The sequence below is a fragment of the Cucurbita pepo genome, chromosome 15 (assembly GCF_057944985.1).
Source record: "Cucurbita pepo subsp. pepo isolate OVF chromosome 15, ASM5794498v1, whole genome shotgun sequence".
Lineage (NCBI taxonomy): Eukaryota > Viridiplantae > Streptophyta > Magnoliopsida > Cucurbitales > Cucurbitaceae > Cucurbita > Cucurbita pepo.
Window position 1 is genome coordinate 11,241,151 of NC_141812.1, and position 17,157 is coordinate 11,258,307.

Consider the following 17,157-nt stretch of genomic DNA (forward strand, 5'->3'; position numbering starts at 1 on the left):
TAAATAAAATAAAGTTTATAACTTTGATCGACTTCATCAATTAAAGTATAAATTCAAATTTACACGATAAATTAAAATTAGTGAATTTATTATTTATTATTATTATTTTAAAAATAGCATTATAAATGTGAATAGAAATTCATACCTTAAATTGAGAGAATACTAACGTCTTAATCAAAGTTTGACTTTTTAAGATTAAATGTATTTGGTCTTTTAAAAATTACAATATATTTTTATAGACACTCTAATATTTATACAAGTATGTATACATGTATACGAATGAGTGATGAATTATTTGTATATAAATATTTTTTTTTTCTAAAATTATTCATAAAATTCATAATTAAATTTCATTTTAATCTAAAATACATTCCAATTACAAATGTGGATCATTTAATATAGTCAAAAACCAATACAGAGTGAAATGGAAAGATATTTACACTAAGAATAATCATAAAAACATTAGAAAATTATTAATGGCAAAAGAAATAATATTCGAATCATAACGAGCGTTATGGAATTTGTCTCGTGGGTTTTGGACGACCGTTGAAATATACTTTTTTGACTTTGTATCTACTAATCTTCAAAGTGTCAATTAGTCTCGTACTCGCTATTCCCAATAAAAAAAATTTATATTTAAAAGAAATACGTATAAAATAAAAATAAAAATAAAGAGTTAATTTAGGTTGATTAACAAATTAGAACAACTCTAATATTCTAAAATGGTTAAAACCAAGGATTGTAAAGATAATAATCTCACAATATTTAGGGTTTTTACGGTGAATATGTTATCCGTAATATTTATTTATTTATTTATTTTTGTAGTGAAATACCGAGAAGGCCAATGAGAAGGATAAATGGAAAGGAAGGGAGAAGGGCAAAAATGGAAAGGGAAAACGCGTGGACGGACGTAGCATTTAGCATGCAATCCGGAGCGAAATGGCAGCTCCTACCTCTAAATAAAGCCGCTCTTCATTTCTCTTCCTTTCCCACTTTCTTTCTCTTCTCCTTTCTTTCTCTTAATCAAAATTACTCTTTTTTTTTCTTTTTTTTTTTCTTTTTTTCTTTTTTTGTTCTTCTTCTTCGTGTTCTTCTTCCTGTTGGGTGCCACTCTTTGTCTCTACATACAATACAAATACAAATACAAATACAAATACAAACCCAAAATAAAAGGGTTCAAAATTCCGTCGAGGGAATTAGAGCTTGCAAAGACGGGGGGTTTTTTTAATGGGTGGTGGGGATTAATTAAAATCTCTTCTTGGAAATCTAATTATAACCAGCATTTCCAATCACGGTCCACGAAGGAATTTTGTGGGCTGTTTGAAGAAGGAAAAAGAAAAAGAAAAAGAAAAAGGAAAAAAAAAAGAAGAAATTTGAGGCGAAAATGGTTGAGAGCAAAGGGGAGAAAGGGAGAAGCGAAGGGGAGCATCATCATCATCTTGCAGGTGGCGACGGCGGAGACGGCGGCGGCGACGGCGGAGGGAGGGCGTTGAAGAAAGGACCGTGGACGGCGGCGGAAGATGGGATCTTGATTGAATATGTGAAGAAACACGGTGAAGGGAATTGGAACGCGGTTCAGAAACATACGGGATTGGCTCGGTGTGGGAAGAGTTGTCGGCTTCGTTGGGCTAACCATTTGAGGCCTAATCTCAAAAAGGGTTCTTTTTCTCAGGAGGAAGAAAGGGTCATCATTGAACTTCATGCTAAACTTGGCAATAAATGGGCTCGCATGGCTGCTCAGGTCTGTTCTTCTTCTTCTTCTTCTTTTTTCTTAATTGTTCATCCTCTGTTCTTTATGTCTCTGTTTCACCAATTTTGCCTTTTCTGGTTTTGTGCATTATTTCGCTGATTGTGACCTCTAATCCTGTCTCTTTTCAAAAATTTTAAAATATACATCATTGTTTAATTGGTTTGTGATTCTCTCTGTCGTCAACTTTTATTTGATTTCGAGTTTGATTTTGTCTTCTACCTTTGACTCTCAATTCCGCCATTAATTCTCGACTGAAATCTTCGTCTCTGACACCCAGTTTTTGTGTCGCAGTTACCTGGAAGAACCGACAACGAAATTAAGAATTACTGGAACACCCGAATGAAGCGTCGCCAAAGGGCCGGTTTGCCGCTTTACCCTCTTGAAATTCAGCAGGAAGCGATGGCGTTTCATCTCCAGCAACACCAACACCACCACCACCACCAACAGCAACAACAACAGCACCACTCTTCCTCTGCCGCCGCGGTTGCCACCAACTTCTCTGCCATTCGACATAAACCCGATTTCAACAACAACCACCCAAATTCTGTTTCGATCTTTAACTTCTCTTCGTCAATCAATAATTCCCAGAAGAATTTCAGCGATGGGTCGTCGTTTTACGCCGCACCCACAAGCCAATTCAAGTTTTTTCCCGAAAATAACAACGGCGGTAGATTTGCTCTGCCTCTTTCCCCTGTTTCTCCATTTTCACAAATTGGGCAACAGATGAATCAATCCCTCTCGACCCCACCGCAGGCCTCCTTCCAGTTGAATTATGGAGATAATTATGTGTGTAATTCTACTTCGGGTCTGAATTCAATGATTCTTGGAGCTCCGTACCATCACCTGATTCCGGGGTTGGAAACAGAGCTTCCTTCAATCCAAACGCCGCCGCTCTCCACCACTCCGGCCTCCTCCGGGACAAGCGGCGGCGATGGGATCATGGTGGGAACAAACAGTGGATTGCTTGACGTTGTACTGCTGGAGGCCGAAGCTCGGTCTCGTAATGAGAAGCAGTCGAGAGAAGAAACCTCCTCCGCCGGGGATCTGAAACAGAGGACAGAACAAGGATCTACAGAGGAAGATGATGCTAATTTACATGTAGAATCAGTTTTAGGAAGCAGTGGCGGAGAGGAGGCCGCCGCCGCTGAAAATTATTCCGATGAGTTCAGCTCCTCCTATTCATCATCTCGTGAGTTCCTCAATCCTTGTGCAAAATTTTACCTTCTTAACCTTTGGATAAACTAAATTTTAATCAATTAATAATTCACAAAATATTACTAATTTTTAATATATTGAGCTTAAATGTGGGAATTTTAAACGATGATCAAAATGGGAGGGGAAAAGTTAAATTTTTAATTATTCCACATAATGTTTATTGAATATAAAGACAACCCTTGTACGGTTTGAGTAACCTTTTGAAGCAAATACAGGAAAGAAACCAAGAATGGAACCATTAGAGGAGATGAACTCAATGGACGACGATGACCTAATGAGCCTACTCAACAACTTCCAATCGGGAATGCCGGTGCCAGAGTGGTACCCTGGCAGCAGCGACGACGACCTCGGCATCAACCTGCACAACGGGCCCTCCTCGCGCGAATTGAATGGCAACGGAGAAGAAGACGATCAACGGCAGAAGGTCGCTTCGCCATCGACGGTTTCATCGTCGCGGGTGATCGAATGGAGCCTTGGGTCGTCTTGTTGGAACAACATGCCCAGCATTTGCTAGGGGATGGATGGGAGCTTCCATTGAAATCAGCGTATTATTCCTTCAACAAGGCAAAAATGGGATAAAAAGTTGTGAATTTTGTGTAAAGGTTGAGATGAATCTCTGTTGGTTTCATTGGGTTAGTTTGTGTTCAATCTTTTTCATATGGGTTTTACAAATGTGCTGGTTTGAAGGTGTTTGTGTGCATTAGCTAGTTATACATATCAACAAAAAAATGACCAAAAAAAAAAAAAAAACTTTACTTTGTAATGCATGCTGTAGTTTAGCTTTAGAGTTATCAATTTACGAACTAACCCATACGAAACATAGCTTGTTGAATATATCCTCTTTCATACCACAATTATATTTACTCGATCATACGATACATGAACTCACATAAAAATATCATCTTTTAAATAATATTTATGAATCAAGATTATGAAAAAAAGAATGAGAATATGAAAATAAGAAGTAATAATTAATTATTGAGAATGTAAATTGGTTTATTAATTTTGGGTCGCCACCCTCCTCACAAAAGGCCAAGAAAATAAAAAATAAAATCCAAATTGGAGAAAAGGATAAGAACTATTTTGGAGGAGTGTGAATGGTCAATGGGTATCCATGCATTTCACTTTTTTGGAGAATAATCTCATTTAATGAAAGTTTGTAACGTAGTTGGATTTAATTTTATACTATTAAGAGATATTTTTAAAATCATGAGGTTGACTGTAATACGTGACGGATCAAAGCAGACAATATTTGCTAACGATAGACTTGGACTGTTAAAAGAAATATCATAAGTCACATTATCTTAATTGATATATAAGTTACCCAATATTATACCATTGTGAGTATTCATTGTTTCTATATATGATATCAAAGCCATGTTTGTATCTTAATTTAGTCATGTAAATAGAAGTTTTTACGTATCAATTGACGTAGGATTGTTATATTTGTATTGTTGTAATGGTTTGTTCATAGGTTTAAAATGGCGTTTATAAAGGATAAACAAAGATTGCATGTAGAATTGGTTAAGTGTTGGTCATGCCACCCCATTTCAAGCCATTGTTTACTCATGCACCAACCTTGTGTGTCTCCTTAGCTCGAGCTCGTTTTCAACGTAAACATTCTCTCTTTCTTACCTTTTTCTTCCTCAAACATTAACATAATTTAGGCCAATATTATTTTATATGTTTGTAATACAAATATTTTATTCTTTTAATTTTAGAAATGGATTAGATGCAATTGAAAAGATGGCCCAATAATGGTTGGGCCTCATTGTATTGCTTAATGGGCTTGACCCAATGAATTTATAACATCTCGTGGGTCCATAAGTTGAACTATATTCATATGGGTTATTTTGTCTATATTTAAAGCCTATCTAAGCTATCTTTCCTTGATTTATAAAAACATATCTTATATGCATATGAGTTCCTTTATTGTTTTTCGTATTTTCTTCGGTGGATGTCCTCCTATCTCCGAATTGAGCTTCTTTCGGAGAGTCCGGAACCCACTTCAGAGTTTTCGGAGATTTCTGTTTCCGTCTCTGCCCTCCACTTAAGCTGCGCAGGAAAGGCCCAAACCCAATCAATTCTATCTTCCACTATGATATATGACAAACATATTCAGGGTGCTTCTGGCAGCACCTCTTATGTCGCCCCCGATTGTTGGATAATTTAGAAAATCTCGTGACAAGTTATTACAAAATTGAAATTAGTAAGTTGTTGACTTATTTTGTGAGCTCATATCGTCTTAACAAACGCTCTAATCTTGTCACTCATGAAAACACAAAAGACATAAATGGCTTGGAGTGGGTGACGGAAGCTTTACATTTTGTCATATATTTTTGAAATGTTGTCTGAGACAAGCATTAAATGGAAGAACAGTTGAACAATATGGAGGCAGCGTCACAAAATGTTTGAAATTAAATCACAAGAACTGAAACCTGTCAATTTCCTCATCACAGTGGCAGAGAAAACTCAAAACCCTAAATCCGAAACACCAAATGAAACCCTAAATTCATTCCCCCCACCAAACGAAACCCTAAATTCTCTCTCCTCCCCACCAAAAAGAAAACCCTAAATTCTCTCTCCTCTTTCTCTCTACCCATCACCTTAAATGCAGCATTAAAAGTTGCAGATATGAATCCGTGAGAGGTTTTCTATTTCTCTTTTTTTTTTTTTTTTTTTTTTATAGGATCGTTGTTTCTTGTGGACTTAAATTTAGCCAACCTCCTCTGCAACTTGGTTGTTATACTCCTTTAATGCTTCTTTCTCCATTCCCTCTTTCCCTTTTATTCAATTTTCCATAACCCCTTTATATTCTAAACCCTCTTCTTCTTCCTCCCTAAATCTCCCTTTTTCCTTTTTCCTTTTTCCTTTTTCTTCCTCTCCTCTCTCTCTCTCTACTTCTTTTGGGAATCCATTCCATTCTTTTATCAGTTCAGTTATGCTCATATTGATATTTATAGATTTTGTGCGTATTCTTTTAAAGGTATTTGTAGGGTTTTGATTCAAACGGGATATTGGTGCGGTTCAATAAGAAGGCAACCCCAAAAAAATAGCTGGGTTTTGCTTTTTGATTGAGCCGTGCCAATATCACGTGTCAACCGCTTTCATTATTGCATGTCCATATACTCTTCAAGGTACGTTGTTTTTTAACTCGTATATTTGGCTTTGCCTTTGTTACTCTCCATTGAAAAAAAAATATATCAATTATGAGTTAGGAAAATAGGAAATTTGATAATAATAGATTATGAGTTAATTAGTGACGATTATGGAAAATATTAGTTTAGATATCAACATTTTTTTTTTTCATTTCTTAAATAATTTTAGAAAATGCTTTAAGATTGTGCTCCTAATTATGATATATTTTTTTATTATTATTAGTAATAATGAAATAAAAATCTATGAAATGAATATGTGGACAGCTATGGTCATTATTCTTTGGGTAATTACTTGCACTAAAAATTGTCTATCCGTACATCTCTTTTAGTTATGCTCTAAGCATCATTATTAATGGCAATAATCATATTTAGTTGTTTTTTAGGCATTATATTCATTCAACACATTACTTTCGAAAAATAATTACTTATCAATTATCTTAAGAATCGCTTAACCGTAGCGGAAGTGCAAAAAACCCGAATATTTCTACTATTGGCCGAACAAAAGACATATAACTTGAGGAATATCTATGATCTACTGTCGTGAAAAGGGACCTAGCGCCACCTATAGGGGCCTTAGTCGATTGAGTAGTTCGCTATTGATCTTTCTCCTTATTCTGTTTTGGTTGAGGTGGAAACTTTTTTCGACCTTTTGTTGAGTACCCAATTTCCTATTCCTTCGATTTGAGATAGAATCAAGTCGATCGAGGGTTGACTTTGTGTATGCTGCTTAGCCTTTAGTTTAGTTCGGGTAATTTATAGGTTGAAATGAGAAAGGAGAAAAGTTTGGAAAACCTGAAAGTCTAGTTGGTATTGTATTTATTATGAGCTTTGAATACACCATACAATTCTGAGTGTCATCTAAAAGCCACAAAGAATGGTGGTGTTGAAGCCCTTCTCTTCCTCTTTCAGCTGCCTACTTAGGCTATACTCTCTGTTCTTACTTCTTTTTTGTTGTTTTGGTTCCTCTCTCTCTCTCTCTGTACTATGATAATAATACAATACAAATCCTATACGGTACAAAAACCGAACTTGCGAGCTCGTAAACCTTCCCGAGATCGGAAGGAGATGAAGCAAGCACTCTGTTTTAGAAGGTGGCGCTCCACAATGTATTCTCACCTTCTCCACATCGACGGTGGACTTCCTTAATCCTCTCGGCCGACCTGCATATCCCGCTGCAGCTCCAGTCGAATGAAGCGACGCAGATGTTGCCTGCTTGTGCCTTCCATTCACAATCTGCATTCAACAAACTTTTCAGAGTTGAGCATAACTCAAAGTGGACAATATCATACTATTGTGGAGGGTCGTGTTCCTAACTTACAGAAGAAAATATTCAGAAAAAGAAAAAAAGAAATTTACCCGGGGGAGTTCCACAACAAAGTCTCCGATCGTCGATGTGCTCGACGTCAAGTCCAATAAACCAAGATCCTAAGGAAACATCTTCATTGGCATACTTGTGAAGAAGATGCCTGAGAATTCCCACAAGTATAGCCACCATTCCCATCATGTTCATGTACAATTTGGCAATGCAAATGTGTGAGGTATAATAGATAGAAGCTTACTGGTTTATGAATATGTAGGTTGCTAAATCCTTTGAAATGGCATACAATTGGCCCGTTGCATGGCGGAAATACTTGTTGCCCGACTCTCCAAACTTCCAGTGTTCGGGTTCATGGTATCGAACTCCCCTGCAGTGTGTAGTTTGGTTAACACAACCTTAATTTTGTGACAGGACAGTGATAATGGTAAGGCAACCTTACTTTTGTGACAGGACAGGACCAGATTTCATGCAACCAATGTAAACCCGTGGTTTTGATCGATGTCTGACTAGAGTTTCTCCTAGTGTGGCTGCGACCAAAGTCAAGGACACAAGTTTAATGCATCATAATAACAACCCATGTATGACTCGAGTTTATCAATTCTTATTCGTGTTATAAAAAATATAACAGCCCAAGCTGTTTGCTAGAGAGAGGTTTCCACACTCGTATAAAGAATGTTTTGTTCCTCTCTCCAATCGATGTAGGATCTCACAATCCACCCCCCTTCGAGGCTCACCGTCCATGCTGGCACACCACCTTTCAGCTTTCTCTTTCGGGCTTCCTCTCAAGGTCTTTAAAACGTGTCTGCTAGGGAGCGGTTTCCACACCCCTATAAAGAATGGTTCATTCCCCTCTTCAATCGATATGGGATCTCACAATCCACTCCATTTGGGGTCAGCGTTCTCACTGCACTCGTTCCCCTCTCCAATCAATATAGAATGATTGTGCTTACCTATATTTACATGAACATCGTCGTCAACTTTGACATAGAAATCCGCATCCCACAATGCAACTGCTGTAGCAAAGTAAATCTTTGTCTTGGCAGACAATTCAAGGTAGCCTTCAACATGGTCCTGAGTAGATAACATGATACACTTCAAGATTTTCAGTTATGAGAAATGGAAGGTTTTTAAGAATGGTTATCGTTACCAGTCTAAGGAAATCTCCATGCTTCTTGTCCTCTGCTTCAATAGCTCTGTCAAGAATACCTCCAGATGTGGCACTGATCATCAAGAAGAACCTCATTCAAAATCTTGTTGCTAACACTTATTACCAAATGAAAGAAGATCACATACATACCTATGGCCAATGACAAAGCGAATTATAATCCCCTTCTCCTCCTCTAGTTTCTTTCTCTTTTCACCTGTTTTTCAAGTTTCAAGTAAGAACAAATGAACATACAAACATGGTTTGTTTCAGAAAAAGAATCATCACGAGCTACTTAACCTTGAGGCATCCATGTCGCACGAACCGAATCTCGTCGTTTCCTGCTACTAAAAGCAGTATTGATCCCTACAACCATTAAGTATCTTCTCTTCCCAGATGACTGAGTATTCTTTAGATCATCCGACGACGGCGAACCGTTCTGTATAGACTCCTGAGCTGCTTTGGCAGCAGCCAATTCCATCTCCAAATTTGAAATGGTCTTATCTAATGTTCTGTAGAGAACAACGTTAATGTAAATTTGCAGTTTGGATTCTTCATAATATGTTCATAACTTTTGGCTTTCACTCACTGTATAGCATTGTGAGTCTTAAAGACTTCTCCAAAAATGTCCTTTGACACACGCTTTACTTCCTTCTCATCCAACTAGAACACACAAACAGATCATAAAAAGCAGCAATGGACACACAAGTTATGAAAACAGCGTTGAATATGCTTACCAATTTTGGATCACATCCTTCTGAAACTAGCTTTAACTTTTCGGCTTCAAAGGCCGCTGTTCTAGTGATCCCTTTAGGTTCTGGAACAGTCCACATCCTGCAAGCAATTTCAAAAGTGATCTTCAGTTCTTTTGACTTTTAAGAACATCCATATCAGAATCTGTTTCTTTATAAAAAAAACCCGACAGAGCTGAATCTTAAGCTTCTCGAAACGACCTCTTTTTTGTCCCATAATTGACTGTAGGTGCTATGAGAATACTCATGATTACAATGAAATCAAACCCATAAATCCAAAAACAGTCCAAGTTTTGGGGATAAAAGTTGGGAAATGAATGCCAGATCTTGATTCATTGAAGAAATGGTGGAAGGAAACAGTTTTTCAAACACGAGACCCAATAAGAAGAAGGAGGACAAAAGATTTCTCTTAAGGCCATAACTGCTGGTAATGAATTTTTCAGAATAGATGCCTTTGATCAAATGTTTGAAAGCGACCAACGAAAATACACAAAAGCAATAACATAAATACTGTCGGCTGCATTTAATAAACGGAAAATGGGCAATGTTTCCCCAATAAACACAGACCCAGAAACAGAACAGCCAAATTAGAACCAAAAACCTCCGAATCCAAGAAAAACATTTCATTCATCGATCAAAATCCACTGCTGCGATTAGAACTCGGATAAGAACAAACCCCATCAAATATATTCAACATTCCTCAGCAGAAATTTACAGAAAATTTGAAGAAAAGGATGGATACGAACCTGTTGGTGAAGATCAACCCCAAACAGAAGCTGCCCAAGCAAAGAAGAACCAGCCATCTCTGCGAAACGACGCTTCGTGAAGATTGTTCGGGCTTAATTTTCCAGGACATCTTCTGCCCAGATGGTGTTTATGCTGCCCCTAACAACTTCTATCAACAAAACACCATAAGCATTGAATCAAACAGACCCAGTTGCAAGAATTTGAGGAACTGGGAAATTAGCAATAGAACAAGATTTGAATCACAGGATTCAGAAAAGAAAAGAAAAGAAAAGAAAAGATTGTTTCTATGTTCTTCAACTCTCTCTCTTCCTCCAGTAGAACTTCCCTGCAAGCTAAGGCAGTTGAGGAGAAGTGAGGGGCAGAGAAGGAAGGGGGGGGGAAGACGCATCAACTAACCTCTTACTTAATACCAAACCACCAAACTGTTTGGAAAAGTGACATAAATACCCTTTGTCAGCTCTTCAAATTTTGAAAATTATTTCTTACATTAAAAAAAATAAATAAATAAATAAAATAAAGGTTCTGCAGAGGGGCTCAGTCCCATCAATCATGGCGCCATGGAGATCATGTGGTACCATGTTCTTTCAAATTACATGCTCTTTTATTATTATTATTATTATTATTTATTCAACTTTCGAATGCAAAGAATCTAATCTCAAAAGATGAAAGAAAGATGCAAATTTTAGTATGAATGTTTGTGACTACACAACATATATCTCAAATTTACCTAACAAATTCATTCCCAAATTTTGTCTCCATTTATGTTGAGCGGGTATTACCTCGTATAGAATTGAAAAACTCATGTAATATTTAATATATTATATAAATTATGTTACTATAAAATCGAAAGTCACTTTTTCGGTGGCTCAATAATAAGAATTCCAAAGTTAAGTGTGTTTTGCTTAGAGCAATTCTATGTTGGATGATTTCCTGAGAATTTTTCTAGGATTCACGTGAGTGAGGACAATGTCGGCGCACAAGTGCTGAGTTTATAATTTGAATTCCAGGTATGTTTCGTTACATTTGTTTTTTTAAATTATTTGTACGCAAAAAAGTCAATTTTAGGAAACTATATTTTTAAATTATTAGATTCACGCTTCAAAAGGTTCTTAAAATGAAGCTTAAGAGTTGATTTGAGGAAATTCATGTACCTAACCATTAAAAGAAATTGTTGGGTTAAGAAATAGTGTATTGTTCCTGCTTGAATTAGATTATTTGATCTTATAATTAAATATTAAATAAAAATTAAACTAATTAAGGTGTTTTTTAAGATAACAATGAGAGATACTTTAGACCAAACTTGTGTGGCGTATAATAAGATTCAAAATTCTAAACATTAGAGTTTCATATTTCAAATAAATAATCAAAGTATAGAACTATAAAGTTGTGTGGGGACAACCAAACAAAAGGTCAAAACCAGAAGCTTGGCCAACAAAATAAATAGAAAAATCCTTTTACCAACAAAAGAAAAATAATAATCAATTGTGAATGCATTTAATAAATTAGAATAAACTTTTAATTTTATATCTAATAAATTATTAAATTTTAAAAAATAAAATTTTAATCATAAATCTTTTGTATAAATAGGCGGGAAATACAGAGTTCTAAAAAATAAACGACCTATTGTCACTACTCATAGTAAATAGTTTAGTGCCATTCTTGTTGGACGTATGAATTTATTGAACACAATTTTTCTTTTTGGAGTTCAATAAATGCAAGAAAATTGATATCTTGAATTATAGCTAGCTATTAAACATTACAAATTAAGAAAATGCACGTGGCAAAGGGTTAAAGAAAAGAAACGTGGCAGATGATAATTGGGTGGAAATAAAAAAAAAAAGTTACAATGGACCATTCAAGTACAAGGAATCACGTGACATGTCGCCCCCCGGTCACGTGGATGCTGCCAAAGTTTCAGCTAGAGATCTCCCCCATCTTATAAGCAAGCTGACACGTGTCATTATTCGAAGGAATTATACAGGGGCCATCCTCTCTGGCTTTCACGAACCCATTTTTTAAATAATTTATAATTCTCTCTCTGTTTCAGAATTTTATACCCAAAATTATTATTATTATTATTATTATTTATTTGCCTTTTTTTTTTCTTTGTATATATTTTTAATGGATAAATATTGTTGGATTTCCCCCATCATCAATTAATCAAATTACTTTATGTTTATATCTTATTATTAGAAAAAATGGATATTAAACAATTCTTTTCGTATTTTGCATTGATTCTTTTGGATGTCGAGCTTTTGTTGGTCGGTTTTGCATAATCGAGAAATTTTACTATAATTATTATTCAATTTTTATTAATAAATTTCTAATTTGTCTTATTATTATTTAATAAACCTTGTTTTATATAGTTGTCACCGACTTTTAATTGTTTAATTTTTTTTAGAATAGATTCAAATCGAGCAGAATTCGGCTAAATAGTACAAAAGCAAAAATAATACAATTCCATAAGTAAAATGTAATAAGATTAAAATAAACTCATCGTCAATAAAATGTAAAATAGAGTACAATTCCATTCGATGAATGAAGTTTCATACGTACCTTCATATAATTTGGTAAGATAATGTGTTCGGTTTTCAAACTTAAGATCGTGTTTTATGAAACTCTAATACGTTATTGTGAGATTCTACATCAATTGGAGAGGGAAATGAGTGTCAGCAACGGTCCCAAAGGGAGTGGATTGTAAGATCCCACGTCGGTTGGAGAGAGGAACAAAACATTTTTTATAAGGGTGTTAACAACCTCTCCTTAGAAGAGGCGTTTTAAAAATTTGAGGAGAAAGTCGAAAGGAAAAGTCTAAAGAGGACAATATCTAGTAGCAGTAGACTTGAGCTATTACAGTTATATTACGGGACAGACAACTAGGAGATGATTAAAATTATGTTACTAAGAAACCTCCCATACAACTCCATAATCTGAAGCAAAGGAGGGAATTAAGAATCCTGCAAAATTGGCTCGCAAGTTTAGGAGAAACCAATGGCTGTTTGGAAGAGAAGAAGAGTGTGGTGTGGTGTAGCATAGCGGAAAGAAAGATGCCTATCTTGCAATGGCAGTTTTGGTTTCACTTTAGAAAGCTTGACCAGCAACCCAAGGCTGCCATTTTCCAGCACCCACTCTCATTGCTTACGCCTTCTCTGCACACCCACCTACCCTTTCTCAGGCACCAACCCATATTAAGTTACCTATTTCTAAGCCTCTGCCTTTCCACTTTTTCTTCGTCTCTCACTCCTGGCTTGGATCTTAGAGATTTTGTCAGTTTGTAATAAGTGTTGATAACATAACAACAGAGGCAAGATTCTTGGTAACTTTTTTAATCATTTTTGTTTTACTGTTTGGTAAGATCTGAATTTTCATACGCAGCCAAGTTGTTTTGTAAATGATATCCAATCAAGATTAAGAAGAATGATGGCTTCTCCCACCATTCTTCTTAGTTGCTTTACCACGCAAATATCTGGTTCTTGTGGATTTATTAGATTAACTTTCAATGATAGCCACTAGTTTTTGTCAATCGACAACTTAATTAACAGTCCTTCTGTAGGGTATGCTTCTTGAAGCACCAATACAGAGTGAATTTATTGAATCAAACAAATTTGGACCCATTTGGCTCATGATTGGAAAAGATTTTTATTTCATACCTTCTTCATTTTAACTACATGCCTTATAACTGCACTATTTGAATCAGAGAAAGTGATTTTTTAGGACATATATGGATTAGGGAACAACAATAGGGCCACACAACGCACGAGCGTAGGCCCCCAACACAAAGGCAAAGGCCATTTCAATTCTTGCCGACAACCATGTGCCTTCCTTTCTACATCCCTTCTTCTAACTCTCACCTCCCATATGCCTTTCCATCTCACACTCTCTTTATAATCATATGTTTCCTACGTCTTTTATATCCTAAGACTTGGGAATAATGTGTCAGAAGGCTTCATGTGGAGTGGGACGGGGTGCCTTACCTACCATGATACCCCTATACACTTCTTCAATATATATGTTTTCTGAAAGATAGGCAAATTACAACTGGGAAATATTTATTAATGTAGGGAAACATATGAAGTGTTTTAATATGTTTTTGGCCTTTCAATACTTGATGAGTTTTGAAAGCTTGACTACGAGAAACCAAATTCATGGATCCAAAATCCTTGCCTCAAATTCTATCTTTAGATTTCTTCTTTTCGTTTGAGGACAATATCGGTTAGTAGTAGGTTTGGACCGTTACAAATGGTATTAGAGTCAAATACTGGGCGATGTGTCAGCAAAGACACTGGCCCCCAAGAGGGGTGGATTGTGAGATCCCACATCGATGGGAGAGGGGAACGAAACATTTCTTATAAGGGTGTGAAAACCTCTCCCTAGCAGATGCAGTTTAAAAACCTTGAGGGAAAGCCCGAAAGGAAAAGCCCAAAGAAGACAATATCTACTAGCGATAGATTTGAACCATTACATTCGATCTTTAGTCTTATAGTTTTTTTTATCCATCTATATTGCAATTTTGTCCACTGACTTTTAAAATATAATGACGCAAGTTTAAGATATTATGGACCAAAAAACTTGCATCATATATAAATAAAAATAATCAGAAGCTAGATTAATTAAAATAGTAATGTTTACCTGTATGAATGAGTCTTTGTTTAATTGGATTGATGCTGACCTTGTCAATATCAACCTTAGAGAAGGATGGGTAATAATGTGTAGGGCAGTAGCCATCCTGTCAATGCATGTTTATAGATAGTGGATGTGATTAAATTAGCAATTGATTTAAAATCTAAATCTCTTACACCACATGATTGCTCAGATACTTAATCATCGAAAACGGGAGGCTGATCGTTTACCTGGAAGTGAGTGCAGACATGAACTCCATAAATAGTAGTTAAGCTCCACTGCACTATAAGCTATGCTAAACAATTTAAGAACACTTTGTCAAAAAGATGCCAATCCAAACATGAAGTTTGATAGGGAATAAGGGAGTGAAAGGCTCACAAGAATGGGACAAAGACAAGGCCGCCATCTTAATCTTCAAATACAAAAGATCTGCACAAAGTTGAATAATAACTTCCTCAGCAAAGAGAAGTTTAGATAACAAAAATATAACGTGCAACATCAAAATGGAGTGATTTTACTTGTGGGAATGAACCCAAAAACAATCTGCTAGTTCCTAGCATAAAACGAGATGCTAGCATTGCATGCAACACGAGTACTTTTGCTAGTACTTCATATTACTCAACTCGTTCGTTAACGGGAGGAAGCCTATTAGGAATCACAGATCTCCAATAGCATGATATTACCCACTTTGAGCATAAGCTCTCGTAGCTTTGCTTTAGGCTTCCCCAAAATACCTCATACCAATTGAGATATATTCCTTATTTATAAATGCATGATCCTCCCCTAAGTTAGTCAAGGTGGGATTCCTTCCCAACAATCCTCAACAAAGCCTTCTACCGTGGAATGAAAAACAAGTTTGAAAATGTCCACAAATCAGACCATATAATCTGAACATAACAACACAACTTACTTAGATCAAGCAACTGGAGAAATCATTCAAAACAATTGTCTCCGTCTTTTCATATCAGTCAACAGTGCGACGAAATTTATATCAATATTTATAAAAAATGAAGACTAAAGTATGATTTGATCCACCAGCAGTTAAGAAGTAAAACCAGAGTCCTAAATATTCATGCTGTACAGTCGTTGATTTTCATGGTCAAAAGAGCTCAAATGATGATTAACATAGATCTGCATGCAGGGCTATGGGACCTATCACAAAACAAGTTGTCAACAGAAACGAGGTTTAACTAAAACATCTTACCATATGAACTTGATTCCTTAAAGACAACATCAACAGGATATAAACAACTTCATCTCCCTTAACTAAAACATCTTATCATGAGAACCCCCATTGCAAAATCTTTAACAAAAATGGTGGTTGAAGATTGACGAGAAGACAAATGATAGCCATTGATGAAGAGTTATTACCATCGAGCACTGATAACTCCATCGCTAGCTGTTCAACAAAAACTATATACATAAAATCTTCCAGATTTCCATTCCCCTATATCATGTTGCATCATGGAAAATATTCAGCTTAAAAAGCCCTGAAACCAACTTTTCCGAGACAAACAATGATAAATACAATTAAAAACTTGAATTATAGCTGCTTATCACAACATTCCATCACTAAACATTCCATTTGGTACTAATAACAACACACTTTCAGCAGCTAAACTCAATTATCATATTTGAAATAGGATAACGGGCAATCTCTACCTTTATTCATATTGAGCTTCAAGTGTTGAACGCAGAATAAGAATTGTCAGCCAAGACACGTTTTAAATGCGTACTGAGGCTTGTGATCATCATCTCGTAAATAACACGAACTACGAACGCTCCTCCGCTCCCTGCGCCATCCGACAGTAAATAAAATCGTAAGCGCTGCGAAAGACGCTACAAAATAGAGCGATTTTGACCTTGAGTTGAAGCTCCATTTGATTCATTGACCTCCGTTCTCGTTTGCCGTGTTTCTTCCATTTGGAGCTCGGCTTCGACTTCGGACTGAATGTTTACACCGTCCCGCAACGGTGTCGTGTTGTCCACGTCAGTGAGAGAATATTCTCGCATTATCGTATCTGTTAAAGGACGACAAATCGTTGGTGTATTCGTCTGCACCTCAAGAGCGTAGATCCGATATGTCGTATTAAATTCCATCGTTCATAAATTATTCTCAATTTAGTCTAGAATGAATTATCATATCGACATGGATTTGTAACTTTCAAGGATGAACAGAGATAAACAATGGCTTTTTTAATTCAATCAAATATTCATATTAAATTTTTTTTGGGAATTGGAAATGCACATGCTTTTTTGATATAGATAATTTGATTTGAAACTTTGTAGTCCCATAAAGTCGAATATGATATTAAACGACAAATTTGAATTTGACGTCTTAAAAAATATTGAAACATTTTGAAATGTCATCATATCATGTTCTAACTAGGTACATAATTTCAAATACTTGAAACTCAATCTAATTTTATGAAAACATAGAATATAATTCTACC

The 17,157-nt window shown here is 36.0% G+C and overlaps 2 protein-coding genes and 1 long non-coding RNA gene across 3 annotated transcripts; 1 reads left to right on the top strand and 2 right to left on the bottom strand.

The window, feature by feature from the left end:
* Window positions 1–1,021: 1,021 nt before the first annotated feature.
* LOC111811684 (transcription factor MYB101) lies at window positions 1,022–3,797 on the top strand. Its single transcript, XM_023698680.2, has 3 exons — window positions 1,022–1,741; window positions 2,042–2,939; window positions 3,181–3,797. Exons 1-3 carry the CDS (start codon window positions 1,385–1,387, stop codon window positions 3,477–3,479), a joined length of 1,554 nt encoding a protein of 517 aa, XP_023554448.2. The 5' UTR covers window positions 1,022–1,384; the 3' UTR covers window positions 3,480–3,797.
* Window positions 3,798–6,905: 3,108 nt separating this feature from the next.
* LOC111811717 (putative beta-1,3-galactosyltransferase 2) lies at window positions 6,906–10,476 on the bottom strand. The gene is made up of 11 exons (XM_023698732.2): window positions 10,084–10,476; window positions 9,323–9,419; window positions 9,175–9,248; window positions 8,886–9,097; window positions 8,739–8,802; window positions 8,589–8,661; window positions 8,392–8,512; window positions 7,881–7,968; window positions 7,683–7,808; window positions 7,480–7,589; window positions 6,906–7,356 (listed from the first exon to the last, which is right to left on the bottom strand). The coding sequence occupies exons 1-11, from the start codon at window positions 10,191–10,193 to the stop codon at window positions 7,208–7,210; spliced, it is 1,224 nt and encodes a 407-aa protein (XP_023554500.1). The 5' UTR covers window positions 10,194–10,476; the 3' UTR covers window positions 6,906–7,207.
* Window positions 10,477–12,547: 2,071 nt separating this feature from the next.
* LOC111811856 (uncharacterized) lies at window positions 12,548–16,941 on the bottom strand. The gene is made up of 5 exons (XR_015412010.1): window positions 16,367–16,941; window positions 16,076–16,204; window positions 15,083–15,133; window positions 14,935–14,999; window positions 12,548–14,810 (listed from the first exon to the last, which is right to left on the bottom strand). It is a non-coding gene; the product is annotated as an uncharacterized LOC111811856 (long non-coding RNA).
* Window positions 16,942–17,157: the final 216 nt, after the last annotated feature.

Coding starts and splice junctions, on each gene's coding strand:
- LOC111811684 (XM_023698680.2), top strand. CDS start 1,385: ATGGTTGAGAGCAAAGGGGAGAAAGGGAGAAGCGAAGGGGAGCATCAT. Junction 1,742..2,041: donor GGGCTCGCATGGCTGCTCAG/GTCTGTTCTTCT, acceptor TTTGTGTCGCAG/TTACCTGGAAGAACCGACAA. Junction 2,940..3,180: donor CTCCTCCTATTCATCATCTC/GTGAGTTCCTCA, acceptor AAGCAAATACAG/GAAAGAAACCAAGAATGGAA.
- LOC111811717 (XM_023698732.2), bottom strand. CDS start 10,193: ATGTCCTGGAAAATTAAGCCCGAACAATCTTCACGAAGCGTCGTTTCG. Junction 8,803..8,885: donor TGCGACATGGATGCCTCAAG/GTTAAGTAGCTC, acceptor CTTGAAAAACAG/GTGAAAAGAGAAAGAAACTA. Junction 7,357..7,479: donor TTGTTGTGGAACTCCCCCGG/GTAAATTTCTTT, acceptor TGTTGAATGCAG/ATTGTGAATGGAAGGCACAA.